The 11,969-nt window shown below is 37.0% G+C and overlaps 2 protein-coding genes across 2 annotated transcripts; one reads left to right on the top strand and one right to left on the bottom strand.

Annotated features, from left to right (window-relative positions):
• Positions 1-100: 100 nt before the first annotated feature.
• si:dkeyp-38g8.5 (uncharacterized protein LOC568385 homolog) lies at positions 101-2,391 on the bottom strand. Its single transcript, XM_035954847.2, has 4 exons — positions 1,885-2,391; positions 1,453-1,546; positions 1,082-1,169; positions 101-997 (listed from the first exon to the last, which is right to left on the bottom strand). Exons 1-4 carry the CDS (start codon positions 1,964-1,966, stop codon positions 257-259), a joined length of 1,005 nt encoding a protein of 334 aa, XP_035810740.2. The 5' UTR covers positions 1,967-2,391; the 3' UTR covers positions 101-256.
• Positions 2,392-3,752: 1,361 nt separating this feature from the next.
• si:ch211-244b2.4 (uncharacterized protein LOC541512 homolog) lies at positions 3,753-11,902 on the top strand. The gene is made up of 10 exons (XM_023284772.3): positions 3,753-3,819; positions 5,215-5,306; positions 5,464-5,665; positions 7,430-7,574; positions 8,223-8,355; positions 8,455-8,575; positions 8,689-8,767; positions 10,104-10,206; positions 10,305-10,419; positions 11,139-11,902. The coding sequence occupies exons 1-10, from the start codon at positions 3,804-3,806 to the stop codon at positions 11,198-11,200; spliced, it is 1,068 nt and encodes a 355-aa protein (XP_023140540.2). The 5' UTR covers positions 3,753-3,803; the 3' UTR covers positions 11,201-11,902.
• The last annotated feature ends 67 nt before the right edge of the window (positions 11,903-11,969 follow it).

The following is an 11,969-nucleotide window of genomic DNA, read 5'->3' as shown; positions in this document are numbered from 1 at the left end:
GTCGTTTTGAAGACCTCTCCAAACTTGGAGTGGCTCAACGTTTTCATTGCTAACTTGTAGGTCAAGTGTATTGTGGATTTTCATTAATATGAAGACACAGTCAAGGTAGAAACTGTCTAAAAATGTATTTGTGCAAACAGAGAAGTGTTTTTTTCGGGACAGTTTGTGCAGAAAACATTCAACAATTTAGCAAAAATAAATGTTAAATTTAATGTTCAACAAAATGCATAGCTAACTGCAGTTGCATTTTTTTTATTTATAACTTTTCAACAAGTTTTTTAAACAATATTAAGAACCGCTCTTTCCTGTCTGTGGTGTCTGACTCTTCAACCTTGCTGTTGTCTTCTGCAGCCTCTTCAGTACTTTCTGTTGTTGCAGATATTCTCTTCAGTTTTGCTTTCTGTTGATGCAGAGCCAGCTGATCCCTGCACACAGCATCTCTCTCCTTCTCCACCATTGCCCTCTCTCTCTCCATCACTGCCTTCTCTCTCTCCATTGTTGCTCGCTCTCTCTCTATCGTTGCCCTCTCTCTCTCCAGTAAGGCCCGGTCTCGGTCCAGAACAGCGATCTCTCTCTCCAGCACCGCTCTCTCCCTCTGCAGCACCAGACGCTCCCTTTCCATCACCTCTATCTCCCTTTCCTTCACTCGTTGTTCACTGTCCTTACAAATCCTCTTGTCTTCCACCTCCTGCACGATACGGTCTATCTCCAGGCCTCGCTGCTGCACTGCCACTTGCTCCCACTTCACATTTCCATTTACTGAAACCTCTATCTCAGGCCCGTCAGCTACAGAAGCAGAGGATATCTCCATGCTCGATACCTTCCTCTTTTTGGGCTTGGGTATGGGTAGGAAGTCCCCTTTGTTGTTATCGCTGGAGTAAGCCTTAAGGATGGGGGCGTTGCCCTCCAGCCGACCCTCCATAGCATCATCCATCAGGGAGAAATAAGGCCACGTTTCAGGAAACACTTTCACCCCTTCTGGAGGACTCTTTAGCTCCTGAGGAAACAGAGTGGGCAAAAAGTAAAGGAAGAAATGCTTCTAAATGTTTTACTAAGCTAAGTAGGGGGAAAAAAAGTGTACCTTGTATCTCTTCTTCATGTTTTCCCACTTTTTAGATGCTTGACAATGGGTCATCTTATGCTGCAAGCCCATATGTTTCAGGATGGCTCTGAAAATATAATAATCTCAGTAGCTTATAAAAGTGATTTGATATTTTCCAGGTTAACAGAGGAAAATAGTAGAAAAAAGGACAAAGTGAAAGTAAACAGCAAAATACTATCAAGTCATTTGAGTAGCTATATGCACAACTATTGGTTTCTATTGTAGAACATGTTGAGCACAGAGTCAAAACAGAGATATTCCAGCACAGCAAAAAAGTGAACATAACAGTGTGTGTGGTTCCTGGAGTTACATATTTTAAAGTCTTCCATGTCTGAGAGGCGTTGACATACCTCCATGCCCACTTGGAAGAATTTCTCTTTCCAGAGAAAAGGTATTTATTGGAAACCCTCAGCTTCACTAAGTCTTCAATTTCTTTGTTACTCACTAAAAAAAGAGAGTCAGAAAATAAACGAAATCGAATTAGACATTACTGCATGGAATCTGCTGAAAAACTACACTATAAAAATCCACAGTTCAGACTCCAATGAGCACATTAAGAACATTATTATTAGAGCTTATTATACAATGTACATTTCACGCTTGTACAATTGTACTACTCAGGATACGTCTTTGAATTAAAAGTGTTGGTTCACTAACTGACGTTCACTTTGAAGTCTAAGTGAAGGCAACGCGCTTGTTGCACTTGTATGAAGTGCACTTGTTGAGAGACGAAGCTAACTCCAGTTTAGCCTCCTTAAACAGTTTCTTTCGTCTTTACTCACTTTTATAAGTGAATTCCACGGAGGAGGGTCTGTCCTGAGGGTTATTGGTATACGCGTGGTCTTGGTGTTCCATTTTTTCCATTCTCCGCCCTTCGTTTCAGTCTTTTCATGAAGTACCCTTAGGGGGAAAAGACTTCCTCACTCAAAGTGTCTCCGGATGTAGCCTCCTCTTCCGGTATGTGTGTTACTGTTTTAAATTCCCCTCCGTTACAGAAAACAGCAAACAAAAAAGAAAAAACAAAAACGACCTACTTATAATATCATTTTTGTGAAAGGAAAAAAATGCAAACACATTATTTGAATACAATTTTTTCTGATTAATAGTGACGTTGTGTGCTTATTTGCCCGCTAATTATGGAAAAAGTTTCTTTCTTTCCGCAGGTTCCACAATAACAAGTTCCCCTGGACATTATTTTGCAGGACAGCGTGCTGAACTTAACACCGCCCGATAAGACTTGTGATTAGTTTGAATTAATACAAACAAACCAGAGCGTTTTTCCTCATATAGTAAAATGATAACGAGCTATAGTCAGACCATTCTGCAGCTCCGACTCAGAGCTAAGGAGGTCCACCTTCAGAGGGACCCTCGTTCTTCTTCTACTGCTTTAAAACAGGTCACGTCCACCTGAGGCAGAAACAGCTCACTGTCGCCATCCACTACACTAAACTAAAACAAATGACATAAAATGAAATACATTTAATTAAATTAACAGTAGTAAATAGAGGAATTAAATTAGATCTTTAAAAAGAAACAATCAAGAGTAGATCTGAGTAACAAAGAGCCTTTGTTCAAGAATTCAGTACAATTTTAAGGTGCTCACGCTGTATTTAAGAAGTTTTTATTTTATGACAGTTCATACTTTAAGATGGAAATTATCGTTTTGCACAATTGATTTTTTTTAATACTTTCTGTTAAAATTGAGTTGATGATTGAAGTTGATTTTATATTTTCACCTAAAAATGACAACAAAAAACAAACAAAAAATGCTGTTCCGTCTCAATATTTTTTAAGCAACTGTCACACGGTTTTACTGAACATAAAATATTTATTATTATTATTATTATTATTATTATTATTATTATTATTATTATTATTATTATTATTATTATTATTATTATTATTATTGTTGTTGTTGTTGTTGTTGTTGTTGTTGTTATTATTATTATTATTATTATTAAGTAAATATACACAGAACAGACGTATACCAACACGGCAAAAAAAAAATACCTCTTCTTCACTTCCTCTGGTCCATGTTTAGTGTGGTACACACCATGTCACCAAACAGCACAGTGACTACTTGTAACCCTATAAATAGACTGACTGACTGATTGCAAGTTTGTAGACACCTGTGATGCTAATTAGAGGACACACCTTGATTGAACATGTCCCTATGATCACATTATTTTCAATTTTTTCTAGGGGTACCATCATTTTTGTCCAGGCCTGTTTCATGAGTTTATTTTTAAAAATAATTCTGTTAAACCACGGTTCAAAAGCAATGTCTGATTTTCATTGGTTAATTTTCATAGAATTTTTATTTATCATTACTTTTGTCAGATTCAAATTATTTCTGTGACCATTGTGGATTTTTCTTTCATTAACCGAGGGGTACCAACAATTTTGTCCATGTGTGTAGTAAAAAAATATTTGCCTCATCAAATCTGATTTATTCATTTATCTCTTTGTTTACAAGGCTATTGTATTTTTATTGGAACAGAGCCATGTCTAATGACATAATGCCACCATTATCATTATCCCACCGTATTTTCATTTATTTATTTATTTATTTTCAGACTAAGCTGGAAGTCTGTTTTTATAAAAGGCCATCAACATGTGTGGATGTGGGGTGTGGTTAGTTTCTATAATAATAAAAGTTGGATGGTGAAAACGAAAGTGTTGAAGTGGTGGAAACGGAACTATGGCGTCTGTCGGTCGTAAGTAGCTTTTCAATATTATTCACATTCATGTAGCAGTGTTTATGTAACACGTTAATAACAAAGCTGTCTCTTATTTATTGTTTGCTTACTGCGAAAACTGTGTAATTTCTTAGACAGTTTTAGGCAGTAGTCTACAGTCGGTCCACTGTAACTTCTCCTACAGAGTTATATTAGATCTTAGAATCAAACCAACCTGTAGACGATATCAGAAGAAAAACTACAGAAATGATCCAGGACTTTAATCTCAGTAGGACAAACAGATTTATCTGAAGTGGCAAAACCAAAGTTTCGGTTTCGTTTCATTTGCAGCTCACCTTGCAGAGCTCACATAAACTCAAATCTGGACTGTAAAATATAGCTTTATTTTATTCAAAGTGACGTGAGTGAAAGAATGCTTTTTATTTAGCTTTTACAATGTTTTAGCCCCTAGATTATAACCACACAACATGAGATTTAATCAGCCAGCAGGGGGCAGCAGATCCTCATATAAACATAAATATAAACCATTTTAACTGTGTTTTTAAATGTATTATACAGAATGTTCTATAGAAAAGGGAGCGTTAATTATTAGTCTAATAGTTGTTACTGAATTTAAGTCACTACAGAAAAGAATTTACAACATAATATAATAAGTAACACAACAGATAGCAGCCTGTAGGTCCTCATAGGTTTACTGCAAGTAATAAGGAAATACTGCTAATTTACTGACATGAAATCCCAACAGCACATTCAGTATTGAGCTCTTTTGTTGTGTTCATGAAGGTTCAGGGTGATTCATGGCGTCAAGTTCAAGTTCTCCTTCGTCACCAAATAAACAAATACAAATACTTTACTTGGCTACAATTATGTGGACAGCTGTGATTGTTGATTTCAAAACACTGAGCACAGATATGCACATACTCTATGTAACAGCCTTAAATCTTGTGTGAAGGTTTCTCATGAAATTCAGGCAGCAAATTTTTAATCCTCAAGAGCATTATTATGATTAGGTCCAGCTTCCAGTCGGCCTTTTAGAGTAGAGGTCAGAGCTCCCTGCATGCGGGCAGAAAAATCCCAGAACAAACTGGAAAAACTGTCTTTATGGATGTCACTTTGAGCAAAGGGACATTGTTATGATGCCTAAACTGCTGTCAGAAAGTCGGATATACTGTACACTATTGTGTTATCACAGGATTCTGTTGCATTAATATTTCTTCACTTGCATCTAAGTAGTAAAAAGTATGTGGACACATACTTTTGAACATATAGCCTTTGGTAAATATGTGAATGTTTATGAAGTACACTCACTCTTCTAGGCTAAACATATTGATTCATATATCAAACACTGGGCATCTTTAAACATGCAAACATGTCATATCATATGTATTTGTTTATGTGTGTTGTTTTGTCCAGAGTCTGAAGAGGGAAACTTCTCTGAGAGTGAATCTAATGTCAGTGAAGAGTCAGACAGTGAGGATTCTTCAGATTTAGAAGCTGACTGTCAGGTTTGTTTGCGGCTCTAATCACATTTAAAGCCATAAGGAAACTTATACCCAGAGATATTTTTGTCATTTCCACCATCATTTATCTTCCAAAGTGGTGTCATACAGGTCTATATTTACCCCTCTAATGATGAAAAATCTTATACATTGTCATTTTAAGGTTTATACAAAGGAGCCCTGCAAGTATTACAACAGTGGTGGCTGCAGGGATGGAGGCAGCTGCTCTTACCTGCACATCTGCAAGTATTATCTGAGTGGAAACTGTCGCTATGGGTCCAACTGTAAACTTAATCACAATAAAAGTGGAGGAAGACAGTCTTCTGGTGCAAGCAGCTGGGCTTTGGATGAATCCACATCCAATGGTAAGGAGGGAAAAATGGATATATCAGGAGCTGTTTATTTCATGTTTTTATTTCGTTAAGATTTAATGTTGGCTTTTTGTTTGCATACTGAAAGTCCTGCTCTGTACATACAACACATATTGCACATCTTTCTGTTGAGCTGTTGCTTTTCCTTCAAGTTCTTCTATTTCATATATCATACATTTATCATTAAAGATCTAAGCATAAAGATTGTATTAAGTTTTTTTCAGAATATGAAATCTGCTAAAGATGAATTTGGGGATTTTTGTCAATATAAACTAATCTTGTTACAGTGCTAATACTCAAGTGCAGGGCAACAGAGACACAGACAGAAATAAAGTGAAATAATTACTACACATACAGGAAAAATAAAAACAAGCATACAGATCACCACGGAACTGAGAAACAGTACCATGTGGGAAGCTACTGAAACCCCTGTGGTGCTGGCGGGGCAGAACAGATTACACAAGACGCCAGTCAAGAAATACACAAAATAAGAAAACTAATCCAAACCGAATACTATTAAACCAAGAAAGTTTACTGAGCAACCTAAGGCTCAAGGGATCACTGAGCGCCAAAACAGCAGAACAGGAGTAGACAAAGCGATACTTACTACTAATATTCAGGCACCTAGGAAACTACAATATGCAAAAATGGCAAAAGAGGAAGCTGGAGTTTAAACACAAAGAAATACTAAAAACTAATACTCTAGTGGCTAAGGCTGGACTCAGAGATTAAGTGGGGAACTTAGCCGACTACAGACTGGAGGGCAAACGGTGAATGAGGTGGTGTTCTGAGGAGTTCTGGACTAACTGGGGAGAGCAGACAGAGGATCCAGGTGAGGGAGAAGCAGACAGGTGGGGATCCAGAACTAAGGGACAAAGAATAGCTGTTAGCGCAAGAAAAAGATCCAGGGAGCGGAGCACTGACTGAGATGGTTCAACGGTCCAGCATCAGATAGTAATCTGCGTCTGGCTTTTGTGGAGGAGATTGTAGCTGCAGCCGATCGCTCCCACCTGCTGGTGATCTCGTCAGGTGATTACGGATTGGCAGCACCTGTCCTCATGCCACAAACCACGCCCACTTAGAGAGAGAGAGGAAGGGAGAGCCTGCCGCTGGTGTCAGAGGAGTGACAAATCTTACATTACTTCTCTGTTTTAAGGTGCAACAAGTGAACACCTGTTACTATGTTAATGAGACAAACAATATTTAGAGGTTTAAGACTTGAGATTTCTAAAATGAAATAGCATATATTGATGTTATTTTATTGATGTTATTTTCATTTTAGAAATCACATTTGTCTTACAGATTAGCTGTAAAACAAATGTGAGATGAGAGTGGTTATAATAGCATTAATTGACTTTTTTGTTCTAAGACACTATGTGACATTACTACTTGTTTGCTTTTAACTGGTTATCAAAGCATGGAACGACTTTTTAATGATATGCACTCTAGTTTTATCTCTGTTAAGAAAGACACCTGGCTCTTAACTTTGCTAGCTGTGGGATACGTTTGTGATAATTCTCTTTAATCTCTGCCTACAATTATTTGATCCACCGTATATATATATATATATATATATATATATATATATATATATATATATATATATATATATATATATATATATATATATATATATATATATGTATATATATATATATATATAGAAAAAACAAAAAACAGTGATTTTAGATGACATGAATTTTGTTAGCCTGCTCAGTTTAACTCTAAAAAGCTAAAGGTCTTTCTTTTTTAAATTAGGCCCAAAACTCACTGATGGTCGATACTATCAGTGGCAGCTAAATGATGGAAGCGGCTGGAAGGATGTTGATAATGATCACGTTCTGGAGGCTCAGTACTCGCTGCCCCACACCAAGAGCATCAAAATCTACAACACACCATACGGGTAAGAACAACAACATGTTTAATTGTTGTGCAGTAAGTTAACAGTTTACACAATGATTTACAGTTGCAAAGAAAATAATATAGAACACCTGAAGTATTTTTGAGTGTTTTTTGCTCCTGACTAATTTTTCACGACATTATAAAGTTGCATTTCTGTGGTTATTTATCTTTCACCCTGCATTTAACATGTATGACACATGTTCAAGTGCCCACAAGTGTTGCCAAAAGTGAAAAACAACCACAGATACTGTCGATATTTTGCTACTCATATTTTTTTATTTGTGTTCAGACTCTGCTTTGTGTAAACACAGCCTGCAGTTCAGTTGAAAAGTCCCTGAATTTTGTCACGACTGCTGGTTGCAGCTGAGTCACTCCTGGCTTCTCGGTTGTGCTGAGACGCACAGAAGTGTTTAGTTTTTTACAAAAGCTAGTTTGAAAAACAATACATTTTTGGTGAAATTTTATTTGAGACACAGTGAATTAAGCTGTTTTGAAGAACTATCACAATTTTGAATGGCACCTCATGTCACATGTGATACATTTGAGTTTAATAAATGATGTAATTTTGGTGATTTTTTTTAAAAAAAGATAACATGTCTTTCTAACCTGCCGGCTGGTGCACATGGTGTATCTCTCTGCCTGTGTGCAGGGCAGTGAGTGTGGATTTTAACAGAATGAGGGTGCAAGGAAAGAGGCTGAAAGTGAGACGTTTGGATGACGGTAACACAGTGTGGATCTGGTACTGCACCTTACAGCGGAAGTGGATGAAGTATGGAGCCAAGGTAGATACAAACTGCATCTCTGATTAACCAAAATTCTGATTGCATTCTGATTTATTTGTCTTTCCTGTTGTTTCATTTTATTTTTTTCTTTTTGTCCAGGATTCAAAGGGCAAACCCGGTCCTGTGAACAGTTCTGACATAGAGAAGGAGTTCCAGAGTAACCCGACAAGCTCTTTTACATTCAGTGTTGGTGCTCAAACCTATGAAATTAGATTCAGAGGTGAAGTATGCTCACAAATCACATACAGCTCCAGTTTTTCACAGCTAAACTTGAGATGTAAAACATTTCTGGAGCCTTCTCTAACCTTGTTGTTCCTTTTTGTCTGTTGTTAGAAATGCGACAGGTGGGCAAAAAGAAGAGGAAAGTAACACGTCGACCAGAATACCGACAACAACAACAAGCAGCGGGGGGGTGAGTTTAACTTATCCTCAGTTTTTAGGAAAAAATTTTCATGTGTTGTCACTTGGGTTCCCATCATCTTCTATTTTAACCCTCTGAATCTCAAAGCTCGCCGGGCTGCAAGAGATCTTTTAAGAAATTGACACATTTTTCAGTCAGAAATGGCAAAAACAGCAGGAATTGCAGGATTTTCAACTTTTAGACAGTCCCAGACCTATTTACTTGCGATGTATCATTCTGCTAGAAAACCTAACTAAGCCTAGCTTAAATTTGGGGGTTTTCATCAAAATCACATACCGGTAATTTTATGTGTCACATTAAAACATTATTCAAAATAAATTGTTTGTTTTAACCAGATTCTGGAAAAAAACAAAAAAATCTGCCACTCTTTGCACAAACAGTGAGCTATGATTGACTCAGCTGCAACCAACAATCATGCGACAAAATATGAGGCACTTTTAGTCTAAATTGCAGATTGTGTTTTCGCCGGGCAGGGTTGTACATACTGAGTCCAGATTTTTAAATTTTTTAAATATAATTTAGTATTCAAAGAAAATCTACTTTTTTGTTGTTGTTTTTAAAAAAGATGTCAGGTATTATGACTTTGCTGTTCTGCGCAAAACACGTTTTTGAGTTCTGTCTACTTGTAGCCATGGCTGCTCTGTTTCCATTGATCACAGGACTTCAGATTATACTGCAGTGAGAAATGAGCCCAGAGTGAGTAAAAACGCAACACAAACAAATATGCTCAGAAACTGCCTGGAGTTCAGAGGGTTAAAGAAATACTTTGAAGTTTTGGATAATACACAAATTCCTTTTCTTGCTGACAGATTGATTAGAAGCTCAATGCCACTGTCCTGTTTGATTACTAAAATAAATAACAGATATGAAGCGACTAGCGGCTAATCAGCTTAGGTTAGTGTAGAATGAAAAAAGATTGGGAAGACTTGCTATGTCCAAAATCATTCCTTATTTAGTATGAAATGTGCTAATGTGTCATTCTATTTGTGTCCAAGTTCTCAATGTTACCCTCAACTGGTTGCCTGGCAACTGCATCCTTGTCCAAGAGAGAGTCTGGGTTGAAACCTCCCTAAAACCAGGGTGAAGACGATACCTGTCATTTTTACACTTTGGGTTTTATATGGATACAACAAATAAGATCTAACATGAGTGCTGGCTAGTGGATGTTGTCTTATTTGAAAAGAGAAACTGCTTGAGTTGTTTCCTTGTGTCTGAGCATTAACCAGCTCTGAGGCCGAGCTGCGTTACCGCACAGACGTGAGAGTCATGTTGATCTTCTCATCAAACTCTCTTTAAATGCCATGAAAATGTCATGCTGTCATTACAGTGTTTTTCAAGCAGCTTCAGTCCTCCAGAATTTGGCTGTGGGCTCCAAACCTGTGTGGCAGTTTGAGGGAGACAGTGGAAGATGGCACGAGTTCAAAGACAGAGTATGTCTACTGTGGAGCTAGTGATACATTTATGTCACAGACTTCATTCATTTCTGCCTTTCAGTGAAAAGACAAGCTGAATGGTTTTGTTTCTGCAGCGCGGCAATGAATGCACAGTAACCAGCGATGACATGGAGAGAAAATACCAGCAAAACCCCCGAGACAGCATGATCTTCACAGTGAAGGGACACTCCTACAAGCTGGACTTTGGAGGTTGAGTTTTATTAATCCTGTGATAAGTGAAGTCAATTATGTTTTATTTATTGGTCAAAAATGCCCTACTTATTTATTGAAGGTTCTCTGTGTGAGTTGGTTCTTTTTTAGTTAGTAGTCAAAATCAAAAACAAATGATTATTTTCATTGCTGATTAATCTGTCAGGTTTTTTTTCTGAATTAATCAGTTTGTAGTTTGATGGAGAAAATATTTTTAAAAATGCAGAAAAATGTCCATCAGTGTTGTAATAAAATAGAAAATGTTATAATATTTCTAATATAATAAAAATAGACTTTTTCTCCAATTACTCATAATAATCAATTGTTAAAATAGTTGATGATGGATTTAATAGTCACACATTTTCATGAAGAACTTCTCCATTTAAACAAAAGTAACAAGCTAAGCTAAGACACAAGCAGCTGTTACTAGTTTCATATTTAGCATACTGATGGACAGATATGAAAGTAGAATTAGTCTTTTGCATGAAAGCAAATAAATACCCAAAATGTTGAACGCCAATAATATAAATGAATGAGCGAATTGGATGTGTGTTGTTTTTTTACCTCTACAAAATGAGGAATATATGGACTTGTGAATTAAAGCATTACGGAGAAAATACAGCACACAAGAAAAGGAGGAGCTCATCTAGTAGTGAGATGTAACTATTTAACATGGATCTTTTTTCTTGCTGCTTTTGTGGCTTTATTGTTTTCTACAGCAATGATCCAGACCAACCTGAAGACCAAGCGTACACGCAGGATCAGACGTGTGATGGTGTGAGCATTCAAGAGGATTTCACCACTTGAAGACGACTGTGCAATGCTGCACTTCATGCAATAGTAGTTCTAATCTATAATGTAATTATTTTGGGTGTTTGGAGCATTTTTTTGTATCTTTATTGGCCTCATTAAGGGAAAAGTGGTGCTGTGTTTATATTAAGGAGGAATTCAGGGTGAGACTGAATCTCACTGAAGCCTTTACATGCTGCCTGACAATCTTATACTCAGGTAATATACTGTACCAAGGTGCCTTTTGCAAAGGTTTTGTTTCAGGTCCTTCTAGCAACTGGAACCACTGTGGTTTTTACTTTAATTTGCCTGACATGATGTACTTCACACTGCCATACAGGAGAGATGCAATGATTTTTGGTGCAAAATGTTAGAAAACACATAAACTACAAGGCAAACACTCCTGAAATTATAAGACATGATGTTTGACGTTACAGTCAAGCAGCAACATATCAGCACACTGAGAATAGGATAGTGCTGACTGAGGGCTTTTTTATTTTTTTACATACTTCAGATGTGCAAACTGTAAGCCTTCAATGGTTACATTGTGTTTTAGGGTTTGCTCAGCTTGATAATGATACATTCTGCTTTTATCCAATGTTTCAACAAGACCTGCACAGAGCTGGAGATCATGGCCTGCTATTTTTAATATTGTTTCATGGGAATAAAAAATATATATATTGAAAATTTAAAATATATCCACTGTGTGTTGTGTTGTTCTTGTGGAGACAATCAGGCATCAGCATTTCGAAAATCTTGTT

This window comes from Amphiprion ocellaris, chromosome 21 (assembly GCF_022539595.1).
Source record: "Amphiprion ocellaris isolate individual 3 ecotype Okinawa chromosome 21, ASM2253959v1, whole genome shotgun sequence".
NCBI lineage: Eukaryota > Metazoa > Chordata > Actinopteri > Pomacentridae > Amphiprion > Amphiprion ocellaris.
Note: the sequence above shows the minus strand (reverse complement) of the source record. Positions and strands in the feature narration are given on the sequence as shown.